The 22,820-nt window shown below is 40.8% G+C and overlaps 1 protein-coding gene and 1 pseudogene across 1 annotated transcript in view; one reads left to right on the top strand and one right to left on the bottom strand.

Annotated features, from left to right (window-relative positions):
• LOC147032588 (uncharacterized) overlaps positions 1 to 20,782 on the top strand; it is a 75,357-nt gene extending 54,575 nt beyond the window's left edge. The window contains exons 3-4 of the mRNA XM_085870333.1: positions 14,790 to 14,970; positions 19,882 to 20,782. Of these exons, the coding sequence (XP_085726459.1) occupies positions 14,790 to 14,970; positions 19,882 to 20,001 (301 nt within the window). The 3' untranslated portion in view covers positions 20,002 to 20,782. The remainder of the gene's footprint in view (positions 1 to 14,789; positions 14,971 to 19,881) is intronic.
• On the bottom strand, positions 2,649 to 2,789 carry LOC147032589 (signal recognition particle RNA; annotated as a pseudogene).
• Positions 20,783 to 22,820: the final 2,038 nt, after the last annotated feature.

Below are 22,820 nucleotides of genomic sequence, written 5' to 3' on the forward strand. Positions count from 1 at the left end.
AAACTTTACAATTATCTGAACTAGTCTTAGTCTTGCTGCTGAACCAGTCAATACAAATTGAACATCCTCTTTCGGTTCACTGCCCTGGCCTCTTGTAGGCAAAGACCATGTGTTAACTGAATTTTGATGATCCATTGTGGTTTAATAGTAGAAGTGTTTTTGCAAAGACAAGGGTCTAGGCTCATGAAAGAGCTGAAGGACAAATGGCAGCAGGTTGACAGACTGCCAAAGGGGAGGGGGATGGATGGGGGGGGGGTTGGGTTGGTGGGCACACACAAGGAAGAAAAGAGGATTAACACAAAAATGAGAAGCTAGTTCGGGGAGGACTTCAATGTGTTGACTTGAATTCACTTTTCTTCTGAAAGGCAGAGGCTTGTACAAACTGTTTTACTTATCTGAGAATTCCTGTGGCAGAAACAGGTGTCCAAGATGGGTTATTGCATTGGGCTTTTATAATCCACATAACATTGACTAATGTATGTATGTATGTTTGTTCATGGCCAGAGTATGTATGTATGTATGTATGTATGTATTGTTGCGTCAACAGACTAACGTCATCCATCACGCGGAAGATCTTTGACCCTCGTGAATGACAAAACAATCTGAATTTATACTACATTAATTTATCATGCTACTCCCCCCAAAGATTGCCCTAAAACAAACTGAAACTGGTGATTGGTTGCAAGGGAAGGCAGAAGGCAGAAGGCAGGAAGATGGTTCTTGCAAATAAATGGTTTTATTTAAAAAGAATATGGGGGATGAGGATAGACAAGCCATTATGAATAAATGGAACAGATCTGGCAGTTGATGGAAACAAATATAGTAGAAGGGAGTACGTGAAGTTGTATACGCAAATGGAACTTAACCGCAATCTTTGGCACCGGAATACCAAGATCAAACCAGAAACAAAGGGGCAGGCAAGGACTTCAGCAGGAATAAGCTATGTTGCCTCCAGGATGACCTGTGCATGCTGGTGTTGTACGGGGCTGGTGCTGCACGGTACGCAGGTGAGAGGAAGGCGATGAGATGCGATGGTGGGGATACAGCATCTGCAGTCTCTCGAAGCATCCGTGTCTCATCGGTGATGAAGCAGAGACAGAGTGTGCATGCACGTGCAACACTTTTTATATCCTCTTGAGATCACCATCAGCTGGTCTACATTGGCCACTCTGCAGGACGGGAGATGGGGCTCAGTCATAACGTCTCGCCCTCATCTGGGACCTCCTCGGAGTTCACAAGGCCGCTTATCCTGCAGTCCTTTTCAAGCCCTGGACAGAATTACCATACCTGCGCATGGCACGTCCCATGCGTCCACTATGTCCTTTGTATAGCGCATTTATAGCACTTTTCTGGTGCCTTTTTGTGGCCACAAGCCCTCCACCTGGCCTCACCTGTACAGAAGGCACACATACTCCTTACCCAATTCTTCCTGATGGTTTACAATCCTTCTCAGTTCTCAGTACAATCCTTCAAACAAAAATAAATATTACATACAACTTAGTTCTGAAGTCTCCCCAATACAGTCGTAAGTCCAAGCTACATACAGTATGTATGTATATTTATGTTGTTTTTTTTATGTTAAAGGATCCAGTCACAGACTATATAGTCCTCATCAAGGCGAGACTTTAAATGAAACAAAAATAAACTGAAGAGATAGAGGAGGGAAGAAAAGGAAGAAAAATCTAAGAGTTGATTCGTAGTTTATAAGAAATCAAAAAGAAAGATGAATGTTCAGATATGGAGTGAAAATGAGTAGGTACATGTGAGAAAGACAAATTGAAGCTCGTGAGACAGAAATAAAGAGTAGTAATCCTGACAGGGAGAGTGTAAGATGGTTCCAGGCACCACTTTAACACTTTTAAGTCGGGACGGTCGTACTCCACTGGGCAGTTGCTGTCGACAACCTACTACCTAAAGTCGACTGTTTATGTTTATGTATGCATGTATGAACCTCACTGTATGTATCCACTTTTATGTTTGCCTAAGTGTCACTGTTTATTTCCCTCTTTCTACTTTTTTTCTTGCTTCTTAACGCTACTTTTTCTCTTGTCTTTTTCTATTCGGGACCATCTAAGTAGAGGACTATGACTTTGGAGAGAGTGTGGGTTCATGGTATCTATTGGACGTACACGCGTCATCTTCATTTTGCCTGTTTGGAAACAAGCGTCTGTTTATGCCGGTTATTGTTATCCATAGCATAGAGTCAAAGACCATAACTCAATCTCTCAGAAAAAAAATTGGCCCTGCAGTGTACTGAAATGGCACGGCACCCGGCGTGTCAAACAATGGCCGAATTGGACAAATGAACACTTTATTTTACCAGTCGGAACTGCTACTAAGGTCAATTCCGCAGTTTTAATTTTTAAATTTGGCTCAGGTTCAGAGGTTCTCAAGGTTATCACATGTACGGAAATGAAATACAGCCACGGACACTGGCGTCTCCGGGTGTTTATAAGCATTGCGATGTGTCCAGCGATTCATAGGTATGATGATCAGGCATTCGATGATGTTGTTGTTCATCTTTCGGCTGCTCCCGTTAGGGGTCGCCACAGCGGATTATCCGTTGTGATCCGCATACTGATTTGGCACAGGTTTTATGCCCGATGCCCTTCCTGATGCAACCCTGGTCGCCTCTTACCACACAGGGATAAGGATTGGGTTTCGCCATGATTCCGGGCTGCCCTACACCCTCGAATAGCGCGGCCCAGCACAGAGCTCCCGTCCTCAAGCGATCCTCCAACCCAAGCCTCCGAGTAGCCGGATTACAGGCGCACGCCACTACGCCCGGTCATCAGGCATTCGATGATATGAGTGAAGAAAGTTAAAAAAAAAAAAAAAATATATATATATATATATACATATATATATATATATATATATATATACATATATATATATATATATATATTGAGTGCTTTATCCTTAAGAAACTGTTGTGGCCTGTTGTGGCATGTCAAGGCATTGTTGAGCAGGCCAAACAGTAAAAATGTCGAATTAAGACCCTAGCGAGATGAAAGAGGACTGATAAAGTGGTTGACCAAGGATGAAGCCTTGATAAAGGATAATTAAATAAGGCTGTAAATTATCTTCAAAAGGGGTGTTTAAATTTACCCAAACACCCAGTTTTCATCCATGCACTTCCTTGGAGTTCCCTTGGTATGAATGAAAAGTTTGTGGCCACTAGTTTTCCTGGTTTTTGAGTTATGGAAGACACACATACACACATATACATACACATACACATACATATCTGACATTTATATATTATATTTATATTTATATATAATGCAACATGATTCTGCTGTTTTTGAAGCTGCATGGCATTCTTCCTATGACTAAAGTTAGAACATTGCTGGAACCAAGAAACCTTGTCGCTGGATTTTCATTTGTTTATCTCCAAACACAGCAATGCTCACGTCATGCTCTGTAAGATGAATATAAGGACAGATTGTACCAACAAGTAATTTTACATTCAACCTCATGCTATTTCAGGGATGTATTAATTACTAACTTTTTGTTTTTCCACATATATGCAGAGAACTATGTATTATGTATTTCAAACCCACAAGTATTTTGAAGACTTAATGACTCATGATCATGTTAATGACCCACAAAAGCAAGGCCATGATTTAATGACTCCAGCAAGGCTATTTGTAATGTTAACAAATGTTCCTACTCATTTGGCGAGCGAATATGTTACCATGAGGAGTGTTCATTCTCTGACCACCCCATACCTTTAAGGGTCTGTGGTTGGCAGTTTGAATTGTAAGTGACACGAGTGCTTGTCCATGAAGTGGCAGCCATGCTCAGTCAAACTACCTCTGTGTGGTCAGGAGCCATTGTCGTCGCATCCACGCCATGTTTTTGCACAAAGAACACCACTCTGCCACTTATGTCATTAGGTAATTCATGCTTCTCAGGCAGCAGGTAAGAACAGGCCCTGGCCTATCCCTGTCTGTGGTGCCCTATCCATGCTTTCTCAGCGTATCCTTGACCCAGTGTCATCTTATCTCACCTTTTCAGTTCTCTCCCACACCCTGATACCACATCAACTGAATCCATCGTTTTATGACTTCGGGTTTAGTTTTTTTTCCTTACTTTCTGACACGTGCTGGACCTCCACCAATTAGCAGATCTCCCCCTTTTTGGCTCACAACATTTGAAAACAAATCAGTCAGTTTTTGAACCATGGTGTCTGTCCATGCGTTCCCCTCCTGTTGATGGTGGCCATTCCTTGAGCTGCATTTGGAAAGCTGCTGATTGGTTATTTTCCACTTTCATTTCACTATTCTTTGTGCAATATAGTTCGTCACTTTATTGTCCCTTCCAGTAATGTTTAAAATCAACGTGATAGTTAGTGTATGGAAAAGTGTCAGACCATCATGGGACAGCGTGGGACGAGCCGCAGGAATAGGATATACAAATAAATAATTCTGAGAGCTTTAATGTAATTGTTTTTTTTAGTTATATATGCAAGAGAAGAGTCAAACCCATTCAAAACAATCTCCTGTAACAAGGGAAGTGAATGAGAGTCAAACATAACGAGTGCACTGGCATCACATGCAAATCCCAGATGGCAGACCAGGTAGGGTTATGAGATTGTCCCTTCCTTGAAAGTCATTAATGAGCCAGCTAGGTTTTTACAAACTAACAGTGATGTTTCTTTATTAGTATAATGTGGTTTTTTTTTTTTATCACCAATGTGGTAGCTCTGAGACGAGACTTTCTGAAGCTTTGAATACAAATTCTTATTCCTGATTCCTTCTTTATCTGGATTTGAACCCACAACCTGAGGGATGTCAATCCAATGTCTGAATCAACAAACCACCAACTGCACCCAATACACATGCCTATGTTTTCAATTATGGGATGTTAACTTATCAGGCATTCTCTAGACATAAAATTAGCTTAGCCATTTGGCCTGCTGTCTACAAACACACTTACCCATCAATGCTCCTCTTCAGCAATTCTTTTCAGAATTGCTGTTTTGAGTGGAGTTCCTCCTTGAAGACCCAATTCACGAGATTCTTTCCAGCATGCTGGAGAGTTCTCCGCTATCATGTGGAAATGTTATTTTCATTCATCAGCAATGTGGGAAATATAACTTTTCAAGTTGGAAATCAAGGGTCCTTTATTGTTATCCTCCCTTTGCGTTAGTAGGTTGTGCCATCATCAAGATCGTATGAGTCGTATCATTTCACTGTGTATTCACCTCGCCCATATCACTGCATTGTAGGCTCACATTGCCTTTTTTTCCAGGTTTGTTCTTTCTTTTTTTACCTCCACCAGCGAAGGTGAAGGAGGTTATGTTTTCACCACCTTTCTGTCTGTGTGCAGGATTTCTCAAAAAGTTGTCTACGGATCCGGAAGAAATTTTGTGGACAGGTTGGGTGTGTGATGAGGACGAACTGATTAGATTTTGGTGAAGATCCGAATCTGGATCTGGATACGAGAGTTATTTAATTTTTTTTTTAAGTGATGCTTCAGCATTGAGAGATGGGGCTCCAAAACGATATATAGCATGATATTTCAAAAATGTATTGGGCCCGATATGTTCTCGTGGATCAGGCAATGCGTGGCGGAGGTATGCGCTCTACCGAGTGCCCTTCCAGTTTAATAAGAGTTTGCTTTGTTAGCTATAACTTTGATGGCCCTTTTGTATTGCTAGAAGCTGAATTGGCATTTGTAACCCCCTCTTTGAGGGTGTGCACAGGGTCACAGGAAGGATCATGGGGTTGCTTCGAAAGATGTTAATGCAGTCAAAGGAGAAAATCAACTCAAGGTTTTGTGCTATTGTCAGCCACATAAATGCTGTGCAGAATACTGTGTGGCAGTTGTCTTGATCCTCGATTCTGGTTTGTTCTTACAGACAAGTTTGAAAACTTCGTGATGGTACATTTCTTTCCGAAGAGATATTAAAGTAGCTTTTCAGCCAATTATTGTATGGGGTGTGGACTATCCAATGGTGGCATTCAGTTTATAACGAAGTGCCAAATTATGAATACCAACGGATTTAATTTTTTTTTTTCCCTTTCTAAAATGCCAGGCACATACAGGACAGGCATGTTTATCCATTGCTGCACTGTACCACCATTGTCGTTGTGCCTTTTCTGTTTGCAAAAACATCTTTTCCATCTCCAGTGTTCGGAAAGCCTTTGAGTGCATTCTGATTGCTGGCCAAACGGGATTGTCCAGTGTGGGGTAACAACCACCCGGACTCATGTCGCTAAGTCAATAACAACAAAAATTCCACACCCGTGCCTCACCCCATTACACAGTCAGGTGTGTAACTGTAAACACGATTCGTTTACTCGAGGGAGCTCCACCTTAACTTTGGCAGTCAAGTCGCTCACAATTAGGGTCTTTAAAAAAAAAACATGCGTAACATCATGCATTTGGCTTTGGCTCCAGCATTCATGAGTTTGAACCACAGCATGCTGAATTTACTCACCGGGATATTGTTTAGAGGTATTACAATAGAGTTCCGTACAATTTCCAGAACTTTGGCCTGTTTACGACAACTCGACAAACTTATTCTTCCCCCACATCCCTCTATTTTGTCCCTCATCCCTGCCGTCGATGTGTTTCCCCCTCTCTTTCTACTGCTCCCTTTGTTCTGTTAGATCCTGCCGATGCATTCTGTGTTCTCACTGCTACACGAGGCTCGACTTTGTATCCAAAAAAAAAAAAATCCTCGGTGGATTGTCTCTCGTCGCAAGATACTCGAGCAAAAGTGGCCGGAATTTGTCACTTGTTTCAGGGTCCGTTGATAAGTCATCTTTTCATGAATGACACTGTGGGGATCTTTAATGTCCACCAATGACCAGTGCTTGGAGACAAGTTCTCAGGCTTTAACGTCCATCTGATGGACGGTGCACACATTGATAACTCGGTCTGCATGTGAAACACCAGAACGACTGCGTATCGCTATGTCGAGATTCGAATCTTGACTCAACGGCTCAGAGCCGAGTGTGCATACTTCTCAGGTATATCCTGCCAGTTCTTTAGAGGTATCATTCAATACTCAAGTGATCTCTTTAATTGTCATAAAATGTAACGGGTTCAAGTTTATGAAGATCAAAAGTGACATCTTATTGGGCAAGAATTATTTATTTATTTTTTAACATTCAACACGTATACGTACTTTCTCTGGTTTTGTGCAGTTATTAGATAATCACAACAGGATAGTTGCAACGATAGCTCTGAGGTTGCCGACTCACCTTTTTGGTTTTGATTCCCAACAAGCAATGAAATGGTCATCCTGGGGATTAGCAGGCAGGCCATTACATCAATGAGAATGCCGTACACCTCAGAGACGATGATGAGTCGGTGGTCCCTTCTGGTCGCATTCGGGTTGTTGCTATTAAACATCCGACAATACCTTTTGTAAAGAGTATGACATGGCGCATCACTGCCGTGACCGGATTCTAGATTCCTGCCGCGGTTGAGGGATGCTTCAGCAGCAATCCGCGACGAGAGTCGTGACCTGCCCGGGTTAAATTCTCAGCATTGGTGACTATCCACGAACAGTCGTAGTTTCCGTATTGTGCTTCCCAGTGGGAATAACAAGGGAGATTGTAACATTTAGTGTCTTGTATGAATTACATTTTTTTTCAGGCCAAAAGTTGTTTCTTCTTCATTTCTCCTGTGAAATAATTTTTGTTATTTTGAGAAGTGATTGCATTGTCATTGTCATTGACTGTGGGATGCTGGTCTTTCTCCTGGCACCGTCATGGTCAGCAACGGCAGTCTTTGACTGAATAACCAAGAGGCAGCAAGTTAGAATCTGTTTTTGATCCGGCACTAACTGACGAGCAACAGTCATCTCTTTCCACAATATACTGTGGATTTTTTTTTTTTTTAACATCCATTATGGCAAGTTTGAGATCAGAGCTGGCAGAATAGTTTAGAGGTTTGCAAACTTACCTCTACGCCGTCGAGCTTGGGTTCGAATATCGACCGAACTCTAAACTGTCACCCCGGTGTTTCACGCGCAGGGTGAGGCTTCAATGTATGGCAGAGGATCCCCGTCTGCCAACGTTGGCTGTTGGTAGACGTTACAGATCCCCGAGTGTCTTTCTCAAAAAGTAGGCAGGTTATTGCCAGCACAGCTGAACAAATTCCAAATTCCTGCCTTGATTGATTGTTCAGAAGGCAACGGAAAACTACCCAGCATTACCTTTGCTCTCTAACTACTCTGGCAGCATGGTGCTCTCTCAAGAGCATGGTACATTTGACTGGTTGATGAGCAAGTTTGAGTGGATGACACCTTCAGCTTAACATGTCATGGAGGAGATATCCAAAAGGACGGTGTACTCGATGATGTAATTCCTTTCTTGCAATGCCACAGAACAACAGTTTCTCGTCAAATAATATCAGGTCAGAAATCAGGTCAATGCTATGTAACTAAAATGTATATGTCTGATCAACTGAAGCTTTGTTTTGATTCACAAATTCATGCCGTACTCGCGCAGTGCTTTCAGTTACTCTGTTCACTTGTTTTGTGCAGAAACCAAGGCGGAACCGTGAAAAATTGTCCCACAAGTCTGGTGGTCAAGCTTGATGAGGCTCATGTTCTACGACGATTACCACGATAGCAATTCTGAGTTTTCATTAAAATCACGTTTTAAGTCATCGCCTTCGTTTCTGCAAGTGTTTGGCCGTGATCATGTATCTTCGAGTGGTGTTCAAGATAAATCTGTTGTCCGTTTCAATATTAAAGTCGTACTAATAGCTCAACAGTTCATCCATTTGATTTGGACAATTTGATGTGTCCATGGCAACCTTTGGAGAGAGGGAATGGATTTAGCAAGTAGGAATTTTGATGTTGCAAACGCAAACAGCTTGAGCTTTGGCTTTTCCTTGTAGACATCAAGCACAGCACAGTGAACTACCAGGCTGTTCCGTTGATGATGCGACGCAAGTTTTTCTGTCCTCCCAGGCCAAAAGAAAAGGAATTAACATCTGACGGTTTGAAACATATAGCACAGAGTCCATCTATGAATCCTGATAGAAAATGTGCTTTGTCTGGCAGAATATGTTTAAGGGTGTTGTATTATGGGTGCACAATGTGGGGGAGGGGAGAGATCAAAAATCCAGATAATGATGGTATTTTTGCATACATAACAATGGACCACCGCAATGTGCATGGATATTGAGTGTACATGATAACTGGCTCTTAATGTCCCCTTTTGGTGGTGGTCGGGGAGGAAGGGTAGAAATCATCAATGATTTGAGCATCTTATTGCTTTGGCTCTACTTACACACATTTGAATTATTACCTGAATTTTATTTTGTGGTGCTGTTTAAAGTGCTTGGTTGTTAAAGCAAAGGTTATACTGTACTGTTAAAGATAACAGGTGCTGACTATTCTTTTACAATTCTCTTCCTCAATATGTTTATGCAATCCCTTTGAATTCACTTTTAACGGCAGCTCGAAGCATTATTTTTGTTTGCTTTGACTTTTCGAATTCAAAGTTCTCAATTTGTATATAAGGCCGACACAGCTGAACAAATTTGTTGGAGAAAGATAATTTGGCCCATCAGGCCTGTGTTTGCAAACTTTCATCATCATCATCATCATCATCATCATCATCATCATCATCATCATCATCATCATCATCATCATCATCATCATCATCATCATCATCATCATCATCATCATCATCATCATCATCATCATCATCATCATCATCATCATTTTTGGCTCTGGTTACATTCCTGGACAGGTCACCACTCTGACACAGGAAGTCAGGGCGGGAATTTGGGAATTGTTCACTGTGCCGTCGATAACTCACCTACTCTTCATAAAGGACACTGGGATCTTTAGCATCCACCAACTTATACTGGCAGATGGGTTACCCAGTGTAACGTCCATCCGAGGGAAGGACAAAGGATGGCACACACATTGATGAATGCCTACGAAACACCAGGGTCTCAGTTTATGGATTAGCCAAGATTTGACCCCATGCTCGACAACTCAAACGCGAGTGCGTTTACCTCTAGTTCACTATTATTATCATAATCATAATAATAATAATAATAATAATAGTTCTCCCGAGAAGGGCATTCGGTAGAGTGCATACCTCCGCCATGCTGATTATTTTACATTTTATAACCTACTGATAGGCCGGATCTAGATTCGGACCTGAACTAAAATTAAATCAGCATGTTCTTGTCATATAATCAACTCATCCACCAAGTTTTGTTGGAATCCGTTCATAACTTTTTGAGATATTGTACTATATATTGTTTTATTCCAATCTCTCAATGGTGAAAAATCACTTTAAAAATTCTCAGATCCGGATTTGGATTTGGATCTTCACCAAAATTGAATGGATTCTTTGTTGTCATACACCTAACGTGTCCACCAAGTTTTTTTTTTTTTTTTTTTTTTTTTTTTTTTTTTTTTTTTTGTCTGCATCCGTCCACAACTTTTTGAGATATCTTGTTACGTATCATTTTTGGCCACATCTCTCTATGGTGAACAATCACTGAAAAAACATAGTAGCCGGATCAGGATCTGAATCTTCAGGAAAGTCAAACAAATTTGGCCTTGTCTCACACACCCAACCTCTCCACCAAATTTCATCTAAATCAGTCCACAACTTTTTGAGATATCCTGTACACAAACAGACAAACACGAAAAAGATGTCGTGCAGAGCACAATACTTGCAAAATCCATTTTGAAATACAGCCTTAGTTGTTGACCTTGGGCCTATACTGACCTTTTGGTCAATGTTGACCTCAAACATAATTGGCAGCTGAATTCAGTGACCTGAAATATGTATCCTCTTCAAATTTCAAGTCAATCGGATGAAAATTGAGGATTTTAGAAATCTCACCTAAGATGTTGACCTTTTGACTATGTTGACCGATTAACCTTTTGACCTCAAAAACAATATGCTTCTTCCTCATGATAAACTCTACCATGTGGTGAAGTTTCGTGAAGATTGGTTTAAAATTGTGACCGACAGCGTTAAACAGACAAACAAACACAAAGAAGACGTCGTGCAGAGCACGATACTTGAAAAATCCATAAAACAAATTTGACCTCAAAAATAATTGGTGGTTAAATTCAATGACCAAACATGAATCTTCCTTTCAAATTTCAAGTGAATCGGTTGAAAATTGACAATTTTGAAAAAATTGACCTTTTGGTCAATATTAACCTCAAAAATAATCGGCCCGTTGAATTCAGTGACCTGATTTGAAAATCCTCTTCAAATTTCAAGTCAATGCGATGAAAATTGATGATTTTATAAATGCCACCTTAGTTGTTGACTGTGGGACTATGTTGACCTTTTGGTCTATGTTGACAAAAAATAATTGGCTAGTTGAATTCATAGACGTGAAATATAAATCATCTTCAAATTTCAAGTCAATCGTATAAAAATTGAGGATTTCAGAAATACCATCTTAGTTGTTGACCTTGGGCCTATGTTGACCTTTTGGTCCATGTTGATCTCAAAAATTATTGGCTGGCTGAATTCATTGATCTGAAATATATATCCTCTTTAAATTTTTAGTCAATCGGATGAAAATTGATAATTTGAGAAGCCTATTGTTTTTGAGGTCAAAAGGTCAACATGGGCCAAAATGTCAAGCTGGGGTCAACAACTTAGGCGGTGTTTCTAAAATCCTCAATTTTCATCCGATTGACTTGAAATTTGAAGAGGATATATATTTCACGTCACTGAATTCAACTTGCCAATTATTTTTGAGGTCGACATCGACCGAAAGGTCAACATAGGCCCGAGGTCAACAACTGAGGTGGTATTTTTAAAATCCTCAATTTTCATCCGATTTACTTGAAATTTGAAGGGGATTTATATTTCAGGTCACTGAATTCAACCCGCCAATTTTTTTTAGGTCAACTTCGATTAAAAGGTCAACATGGGCCCAAGGTGAACAACTAAGGTGGTAATGCTAAAATCCTCAATTTTCATCCGATTGACATGAAATTTGTAGAGGATTTATATTTCAAGTCATTGAATTCAACGGGCCAATTGTTTTTGAGGTCAACATTGACGAAAAGGTCGATGTAGGCCCAAGGTCAACAACTAAGGTGGTATTTCTGAAATCCTCAATTTTCATCCTATTGACTTGAAATTTGATGTGGATTTGCATGTCAGGTGACTGAATTCAACCACCAAGTATTTTTGAGGTCAAATGTGTTGTATGGATTTTGCAAGTGTCATGCTCTGCACGACGTCGTCTTCTTGTTTGTCTGTTTGTGTGGAGGATATCTCAAAGCTGTGGACGGATCCGGATGATATTTGGTGGGCAGATTGGATCTTTGACCAGGACGAAGTGATTAAATTTTGTTGACGATCCATATCCGGATCTGACTGCAAGAATTTTTTAAGCGATTCTTCACCATTGAGAGATTGGGCTAAACTAATATAGAGTACGATATCTCAAAGAGCTGTGGACGGATTCGGATGAACCTTGGTGGACAGGTTGGGTGTGTGACCATGACTAATTGATTCGATTTTGGTGAAGATCCGAATCTGGATCTGGATTCGAGAGTTATTGAATTTTTAAATTGATTCTTCACCATCGGGATATCGGACCAAAAACGATATATAACAAGATGTTTCAAAAATGTATTGGGCGCGATGTGCTGTCGTGGATCAGGCATTACGTGGTGGAGATTTGCGCTCTTCCGAGTGCTCCTCTCGTTGCCTTTGTCATTATTTAATTTGTTTGCAATTCACTGATTGATGTTACTTCCACACCCTTTTGCGATCATTTGTGTTACCCTGACTGACCATAAACATGTACATTTAGCTGAGAATGTACCCTGGACAGGTCACTACTCTGTCACAGGTTGTTGGAAAAAGCATTCCTCAACTAAGGCAGCAACTTAGAGACGAAACATGTGCATTGCTTTCATCTATCAGGACACTACATCATGATAAGATCGCCTTTTAGTTAAAAGCAGAATATTACTTTGCCACACTCGTACCATTTTCTGGAAAACTTTCAAAATGCAACTTTTAGGATGAGAAGACCATTTAGAGTTCTTTGATTTAATTTGATGTCAGTGATTTGTCGTTCATCATCACAGTTAATTAATTACTTTGGACTACGAAAAGGAAAACCATAAACCATGACGCAGAAATAATATACCATTTCTGTCCACTGCAGGACAAAGGAATCCCTGAACTCATGTTGAGGGACGTTTGACAAGTGCGGTTTGGCGAGAGAATCAGCAGCCATGGGAATTGAACTCAAGTTCGTGAAGAAATAAACAAGTCTTTAAACTACTCAACCAAACGGCCTGCTCTGATTTGGACTAATACGTACAATTCCTGTGGCTGGCAGGATAACATGGAGGTACACACACTCGCTTCTGAGCTGTCCAGCCTGGGTCTGAATTTTGGTCCAGCTATAAACTCTCATCCTGGTGTTTGACAGCCAGGACAACGTATCAATGTGTGCGCCGTCCCTCGGGTGGACATTAAACTGGGCGGCCTGCCTGCCAGCATTAGTGTCCTTCACGAAGAGTAGGCAAGCCATCACCAGCATCCTGAAAAATTCCAAATTCCTGTCCGAAACGTCCTTGTCAAACGTCAGGCTGGGCCAACAGGTTCGTGAAAGACTTGCTCCGAATACTTTCCCCGACCGATCCCATGAAGTGGGAAAATAACCATTACTGAAAGAAATATGTACAAATTCTAACTGTTCCTTCTCTGTTTTTATTCACCATCTTGTGGACCCTCATCTCAGGAGTACTGAACACAGACTTTATCTTTTGGCTCAGAATTGGACTCAACCTTGTGAGATGTGACTACAATTAACCACTTAGTGGCTGAAGACACGACAGGAAGCCATAATCAAACTTGTGGTTTTAAATAATATACCTTCTCCTTTCAATGTTCGGACATATCCTCACCATATTGCACCGTGGATTAAATCTTTGTGGATGATTAGCTCACAACACTTCTTACATTGATGAAATATGAAGTCATGTTTTCTTGGCTATTTCTCACGCGTGTTGTCCTGTTTACTTTTATGTGTCATAAAGGAATTGAAAAACAATAAAGTTGAAAGGTTTTGGAAGTGATCTCTTGTCAAAAGGTCTGAAAAGATGGTGCAGACGTAGCACATGTAACTTTGAGCTATCTAACCTGCGTTAAATTTCTGACCGACTTATGAACTGTCGGATTGGTGACTACACGAGCGGGGCGTTGCATCACAATGTCCTCCTTCGGACGAGCGTTAAGCCGGGTATCCAATCTACTGCCATATGTTGGTGCACATTCCAGATTCCAATGCATCTTTGATGAAGAGTAGGTAAGGGATCACCAGCACCCGAAACGAATTCCAAATTCCTACCATCTTTTGATGAATGTCAGTGCCTTGCCAGCCAGATCATGAAAGGCTTGGGCCAAAGTCCTTCCGCGACCAATCCCATAAGAAAGTGGGAATAAGTGGGGGCCGTTGAAGAAGTAGTAGAGTATTGTTGGAGGCATGGTGTGTTCTAATTTCCTTCTTGTTTGGTTAAAGACATCACCTTTTTATCGCAATGTGGTAAGAAAGCTGTCCCCTGAAATCTCTTACTCTCTCGAGTTCTGTAGGTACTCGATGACATGTGTGATGGACTTAGTAGCTTGGGGAGGAGCTACTTATGAAGCCAGTAAGAGTTTTGTCTGATTATGGTTTTCTTTGTTGATGTGTACTCACTGGTGAACTGCTTGATTGAATCTGCCATTACCATTACACCATTAAACTAGTTCCATTAAATAAATTTGGTTTTCTGTTTTTTTTTCTCGTTTGCACAGTCGGGGAGTTGGAATGCAGGAGGCCGGCTCTGACCCTCCGGCTAACAATCCAGCCAGCCAAGGCCGCAGCAATGGGCGGCAGGGCCAGGCTGATCCTGCAGCGGCCGTCGAGCAGCGAGGAGGGACTGACCAAGCATTGCCTGATGTGCCAACGTCAGATGCTCTGTACCTTCAGCAGCAGGTGAACTTGGTGGCAGAAGGAGCGGAGAGTGCTCACATCATAACCTGGCGATTTTAAATGCAAGGAAACCTTTACACAAGAGGAGGCCATTTTGAACCATCAAGCCTGTGCTACATCCACATCCCAGCACTCACATCTTTTGTGGCTAGTGATAATTCTACAACTAACCCCAACGGCATAAAGTGACCTACACATTTTGAAAGATGCTTTCCGATTTTGATCATCCACAATCCTCTGCTCAACATTTAAAAAGGATGTGGCATGGACAAACACCCAAAGGTTGTCAACCATTACACAGGCTACATAAGTTGAATGGCCTCCTTCTGCATTGAAGTTCTTTGTAATGGAACTTGTATTTAAATACAGGACTGCTGGCTTTACTTCCCCAGTCCTGTGCTCAAAGCTGCGTTCCCCCCTTGCTGGCACAGAATAGTTAAGTCTGACCTCCTTGGGCTCAAGCCACGATGACACATTTAAATGGCAATCTCACTCCCAACTGAGTTATCCTACCACGGCTGACATAAATATATGCCATGTTCGATGCCGTTTACCTCTTACGATTTGTCTCTGTCGGTCCACAGGTATAATGGTGCCATCATGGTCTCTGACCCCCATTTTTAGTCTTGTTGCCTCAACAGGCCGCTTACCGCAGATGGTGTACAAGCATGTTTGTCAAAAGTTGTTTCTCATTTAACATACTTTAAAAAATTAAGAGATTAGGACTTGGGTGACAGGTAATAAAAAAAAAATTAGATGCATGAACTCAAATTAACGTGAACAATCTGTTTTTTCTATCATGAGCTATGTTTTTAATAATCGGATGTGGCAGACTTCCACAAATTGGTGTATTTCTGCTTTTTTGCGCCAAAAGTGGAATATTGTGGGAAGGCAACTGGCAAACTCCACCACTGCCACCCCTCCACAAATATTTTCTGGCACAGGAAGCTGCTTTAGTGGTTCTCAACACCCTGAATTTGGTGGTTCTCTCAACACCTTGAAGTGGATTTGGGTTTAACTGACTTGAAATGAAATGTTGACGAATAAAGGTTTCAAATTCATTTTTAATTATTTTATTTCATCTTTTTTTTTTCCACCAAGGGGCCATTCAAAAATTACGTAACATGTTTTTGCTCAAATCTGACACCTCCCCACCACCCTGTAATGCTCTGTAATGCTTCAACAGACACCCCCTAAAATACTACGTAACGCTCGTTGAAGACACCCTCCCTTCCCTATTTCATACCTTAATCGCGGATGATATTTATCCTGTTTTTTTTTTTTTCCCCAGTTACTACGAACTATATTAGTAAAGGCAGGCGGTACAGGTCAATCAGGCCAGGCAGCAGTCAGAATCACTGTAATGACGTCATCAGACTAAAATCTCATCGCTTGGAGTGATGTAATCATATCTAATTAATATGTTCAATTGCTTTTTTTTTCATTTATAAATGAGATTAATTATCTGTGGAAACTGGACGATGACTTTGGGAAGACAATGTTTGAACAAAGCGATTTGCTTTCATCATTAATATATTGAGTACGTGTATCATTAAATTCTTGCATTTTTTAGAACGAGTACGTGCCCGTAAAAAAATAAATACATAAATAAATAAATATTCAAACCGCGAGCAACAAACAACAACGACACAGGCCGTTTCTTCGCTCTCGCGTGCCCGGACGTACGTGGCCCGGAAGTTCGCATATCACGGTTACGATGATTCACAATTTAGTTTTAATACCCAATTATTCAATTAGCGCCAACGAATTTTACCTTTTCGCAATGTCGTGGCAAGGAAAAACAAAAAGAGAAGAGAGAGAAAAAAAATTTACTTCCTGGTTCGGAGCATACCAGCACTCTGATGTTACCGAAATTTATACACCGTCTAATATGAAAACGATCATAACTTGGGGCATTGTGTTTATCTATAAATGCGCATAAGAAATCGAGAAATTATTAGAATACACTGGAACAAGGTTGTCATTGATTGATTTAGCCATTTTAGCGTTATGTCATGGCACATCGGAAAAACCTTCCTCCCCTGAAGCACTACATAACATTTGGACATACCCCCCCCCCCCCCGTCTGGCCCCCACCTCCCCATGTTACATAATTTTTGAAGGTCCCATTAACTTTTAATTATCATGTTAATTTATCTTTTGTGTTTTGATATCGATTTAGAGATTTATTATTGCTTTTATATTTTTTATTTGCATGAGTGCACATGCACATTTAAAATATTTATCTTGCTTTTTTCTTCAATCCCCCCACTGGTATGTCTGATTCTTATTTAAGTTCTTGACAAATGAGGCTTATAGCTATAAATTATTAGTATGATCAATCCATCCATTGGGACCATACTCTGTGCAGAGCGTTGGTGCTGCCTCAGCAGTCTCCTTGGCTATTGGGCACAATCCCGGATGGGTCGCCACTCCGACACAATATACCAGCATGCTGACACTCATTTTGCCGACCTCGGAAGGATGACAGGCCGAGTTAACCCCACCTGGTATTAATTCAACAGCTGAGCGGGATTTGAACTCAGGACCCGAGGATCCCAAGCCCACCACCCTAACCATTAAGCCAACACCAGGCATAGTATGATCAATGTAACGTGTTTTATTACCTTTATGTGAACATGCTGCAGTTGGTGGATGTTAAAGATCCCACGTTTTCCTTTGCAAAGAGTAGGCAAGCTGTCACCAGCACCATGAACAAATTACAAATTCCTGCCCTAACCTGAATCAGTGGTGATCCGACCAGGAGTGTAGCCAAGTAACTGCTTTGGCAGCACCAACACTGCATAGGGCATGGTACATCATCATCATCATCATCATCATCATCGGTTGTAGGACTGAACTTTTAACCCCGTCCTAATAATATCCCTTGTAATAAAGGTAACACTCTGAACAAAGCTTCTCATTGTGTCAGATTCCCAGATACCTGTTGTAATTGGGAATTACAAATAAAAGGAGTGAGGACACAGTGCTATCTCTGTCCCAGCAATGCCTCTGAGTGGAAGAATGGTAAAAGACCAAAGCGTTGTGCTGTAGTCGAGGTTCGATTAAATGTTTGTTCTTATATTAAATTCTGATAGCTGCGACAAGTGTGGTTTCTTTTACGGCGTTGGATAAAGGATCTTTCACTTCTCTGTCGAGCTTAAACCTCTGCTCCATCAATATGGGAACAGATTGGGGCCAAAGAGGTCAATTATTGAAAGTAATTATTTAATCCGATCATGGTATTTCCCCCATTTGGTTTTACATGAGATGGAGCAAGAAGTGCATTGTCTGAGAAACCTCGATCATGTGAAGGCCAATGGAGGTCACAGGGGAATGAAGATGTAGAGAATGAGTTTGGGGGAGGGGGAGGAGAAACAGAAGTGGTAGGACTAGAGGGAGGGCTGGGGGTGGGGGATGTTTGAGAAAAGGGACAGGAAAGATGGGAATGTCTGTCTAATTACAGCATATGTTGGTGCTCAAGCTATGATGGCATAGCATAGGCTGACTTGAACCGAAATGTATTTTCTGGTAATTAGGTTGACCATTTGGTGTTCCCACTTGAGCACTTACCGAAGCATGCTGCGAATCCAACGTACGATGTATATTTATGCAATGTTCTCCAATGACTGTTATTTACACCATCCGACCAAAGGTCACAGATCACCCCTTTCCAGTTGTGATCATTGCCCCAAATGTCATCGTATTTCCCCCATTTTCATCGTATTTCTGACTTTTGTAATTGTAAATTATATTCAGCAGACAGTATGTAGAGTCAGGGAACAATGTCATTGCTTTGTTTCGGAACATCAAGTTTCAGAGAGGAGTTTACGGAGCACCAAGGCAGAATGATTATCATCTTTAGGGGAATGGGCACCTCCATCAGGATAAATTAAAGCATCCTAGCCATCTCCAAATAAACTGTGCGGAATGTCATCATGAACCTGGAAGACTATGGAAACACCAGCCTTGACCTTTGATCTGACAGACCATACAAAATCACCTCAAGAGGAAATAGAACCTTGGGAAAGAGTGGAAGACAGAAAGTCATGTACTCTTCCTTCACATGAAAGCTCCCAAGCGTGATGAGAGCATATGGTGAATCAATATGTTAGTGAGTAAGCGCTACCACAGTGTGTCGAGGCATGCATTCCATGCAATATCATGAAAGAGCAGTTGCACACACGCTTTTCAACAGTGTGATAAATGCATAGCGTCGCATGGTATTGTGCAACGAACGGATGTCCTCGGTCATTGAAATGTGGAAATTGGTTTTATTTGGCAATGGGTCCAGGTACGCTGTTCATGTCTGATGGCAAGACCTGTGAGGTGTGTGTAACAGTAATTATGGCTTCAGCAATGACAACAACCACCACCACCACCACCATACACAAAATCCAAAACAACTATGTGAAGTGTTATGCAAGGAATTGCAGGGAATCCCACCAACCCATCAAACACTAGAAGCTGATGTTAGAATGAGGGTCCTGGGCATGGAGACCTGCTTCTCAAAGGCTTATAATACACTATCAATAAAACAATGTACAGGAAGAGTTTTTTTTTTGTTTTTTTTACGTGCGGATTCGACATCTGCGGCATTTTCCAGGAACATATCCCCCACAAATAGCATACAGTTAATATGTGCACTCGATGATCATTGTGGACAACATATATAGTTTTGGATTGAACCTATTTTCTTGTCAAGCTAATGTAGGCTTGGTAGTTTACACGTTTTGATTTGATGTAAATTGATTTATAAGCTTTTTACATCAAGGTGTGTCGTCGGTGTGGGTTTATATTTTATTGCCCCACTTAATTTTATTTGCACTCAATCCTGACCATCGTTGAAATGTAGCATCTCCCCCACAACTCCCAAATCCTGATCTCGTTGCGTTCACTTCGCGCTTGCCGCAGTTACAGGTATTGCAGGCCGCTCGCCTATACCTGCTTCAGCAGCAGCACACGGAGGGAGCGAAAGGCCTGGCAGGGAGTGGTCCAGACAAGCAACAACAACTCTTACAGGTAGGCCTTTGATTCAAAAATTGCATTTCCCCCACAATTTAACTCACAAAAGTTAGTGGCTTGCTATATTTACTTCACTAGCGAACTTTTAAGTGACTGACTGCACCAAAAGTTGCTCGACTGTTTCCTTAAAGCTGTTGTAGGCCTCCGGTTCAGAAAATAAAAAAAATCTGGTGGTTATTTGATGAAGAAAAATATTTTGTTAATATAAATTATTCGGCAATCACAGCCTTGGATAAACAAACACAAGATGCTCTTTCCATGACATTGTTATGACGGTTTGGATTCATGGTGCCCTTTTTCTTTTTTTTCCGATTGTCAGTCTCCAAGTCATCCATATTGTTTGTTATACCACATAACAAGAGGGGCTTTTGAGAGAGCTGAGCAAGGAAAGCTTGTGCATATTCTATTTTCAGTTTCTGTTTTGCCTTTCAAATTTGTAGTCAATCCACTACATTCTCTCTCCTTGAAAATGCATGTTTGAAGCAATATTGTTTTGGGGGTACAGTGGAAGCTGTAAGATTTCTTCCCATCTCTGTCTGTTTCTGCTGCTCCACCTCCTTCTCCATCTTCCCTTCCCTCGGGACCTTACCTCACTGGCCACCCCTCCCTCCTTGCCCCCTCTCCCCACTGTCAACCAATGCTTTTTCAATCTGTTTTCCTCTCCAGATTCATTCCTTATATTTCCATTGCCTATTCATATTCACAAGTACTTCTCATTCATTGAAAATTTTTCCTCTATCTTTTTTTCCGTGTGTGTGTGTGTGTGTGTGTGTGTGTGTGTGTGTGTGTGTGTGTGTGTGTGTGTGTGTGTGTGTGTGTGTGTGTGTGTGTGTGTGTGTGTGTGTGTGTGTTCCACAAGTTATCTTCCTCATTTATTGAAACCTCCTTCATTGTTGACATTTTCCTCCTCTTATTCATCTTATAAGAATTTTTTTTTAATCAATCTATTTTATGACCTTGTAATTCCTTGGGGTTATGGTGCATTTTCTCTGGATTTTTGTTGTTGATGCTGGACCCTTTTGAGAAGGTGGTCCCTGACAAATATTATTATTGCTTACATTTTATTCTACCTTTCCTAAGTACTCCTTTTGTGTACACCTTTGCTTCTTTCTTTTATTGATTCCATAGCTATTATAGTTTTCTTGGTAAACATTCATTTGGAAATCTCCTTTCTCTTATTTTCATTTTTTAAAGTTGGTAAAGGGGAATGTTTCAGAAGCTCTGCCTTTTATTGATTGCATTTCAGTGCCCAAATTATCCCCCTGATAGCATTAACAGTAAATCTTGCAATGTGGACTTGCATCACATATAGGCCAGGCCAGACAAGGCAGTCAGACCCAAACTCCACAAAGGTCATCGATGAGCCGCATCATGGGTTTTCAACCAAGAACCTTCTAGCGACATGGCAATTCTCATGCGATCAGCTCAGTTCCCAGACACTTCGAATCCAAATATTTCATGCAGCTCCCTTTAGCAAGATTTGATTCCACAGTGTTTTGGACAAGTAGTGTGTGTTTTTATGACAATGCCACGACTGCTCCTCAACTCGAATTCATTCCCTGTACTTGTTTTTTGATACTTGTGTGATTTTTGAAAGGTAAAATTTCATTATGCACTACCACAGACATTACGCACTATGTCATCAAGTTAAATTGGGATGTAATAACAATATTCCGTCTGCTATGCCACCATTGCCACCAAACTATCCACATTGAAAGCCTTAATTAGCAGTGTGGTTTTTCGATGCTGTCATAGCAATGGCCTGCTTGCAATAGACTTCAAATGTTGCTCTCAAGTTATCATTAGTTGCTTGATGAAGTTTTTAAGTTTCAATGAAACAACTTTACTATTCCAGCCACAAGTACCTTTTTTGGTGTTTGTGTTTGTGTTTGTGTTTGTGATATTTGCATTGATTAATTCAGATACATTGCACTTTTGTATTATGCTGTATTGAGGCATCACAGAGTCACACAAGTGTTTATGTGATCAATTTATGTTCACCACAGCTCACCGTAAAACACTTTTTCTTATTTTCAATCAAAACTTATTGTTAGAATTATAAGAGACGAAAGGTGTTTTTAATATGAGTTTCTTGCCTGTTAGTTGTGCAGAACATTCAAAAGTTTATTTGGTTTTGTGATCCATTTCCCCTCATTGCTTCGTATGACACTTCTCAATGTACCAACATCCATAAAATATATTATCTGAGACACTCTCTTGAGATTGATCAGGGAAAGGGTCTACATAACTCGAAAACAAACAAATGCTTTGTTACTTTGCCAGGAAAGGCTGATTTCTCAGAAATCAGTTTATCGACCGAACCCCACTTTTCTAAATCCGCATCACTTTAAAAAAAATAAGTACATAATCCCTTTTGAGTGTTGCCGAGACAAACAAAACTTTTTGGAAAAACGTTCTTACAGAACCATTTTCTTCCCTTTAAGAATCTTTTGAGCTCTTATTTTAACTTTTTGATGGTTTAGTTTGTGTTCTGTTACACTTGGTGGTGTCATGCATGAGTGAAATGGAAAGAGAAAAATTCAAAATAAATAGTTGTAATTAGTATCTACAGAAAGGATTTTTCAGAGAATGGATTTAGATTGAAATTACAACATAACTTTGTACGTCTGCTTAACTTGCACTTTTTGTTGTGGTGCAGTTGGAAAGCCTTTGTAGTCTTAGGCCTGTTATTGTGGAAAAGTTTAAAATGTCTCCATTTCCAAAATCTTGGAAACCAAGTGACTTTCTATTAGGATTTTAGAATCCCTAACAGCTTATGGAAGAATGAGGGACATATGGTAAGAGGCCAACATGCTGAGAGTGGGTAC

This window comes from Eptatretus burgeri, chromosome 2 (genome assembly GCF_056783735.1).
Source record: "Eptatretus burgeri isolate ZD-2024b chromosome 2, Ebu_testis_v1, whole genome shotgun sequence".
NCBI classification, from domain to species: Eukaryota; Metazoa; Chordata; class Myxini; order Myxiniformes; family Myxinidae; genus Eptatretus; species Eptatretus burgeri.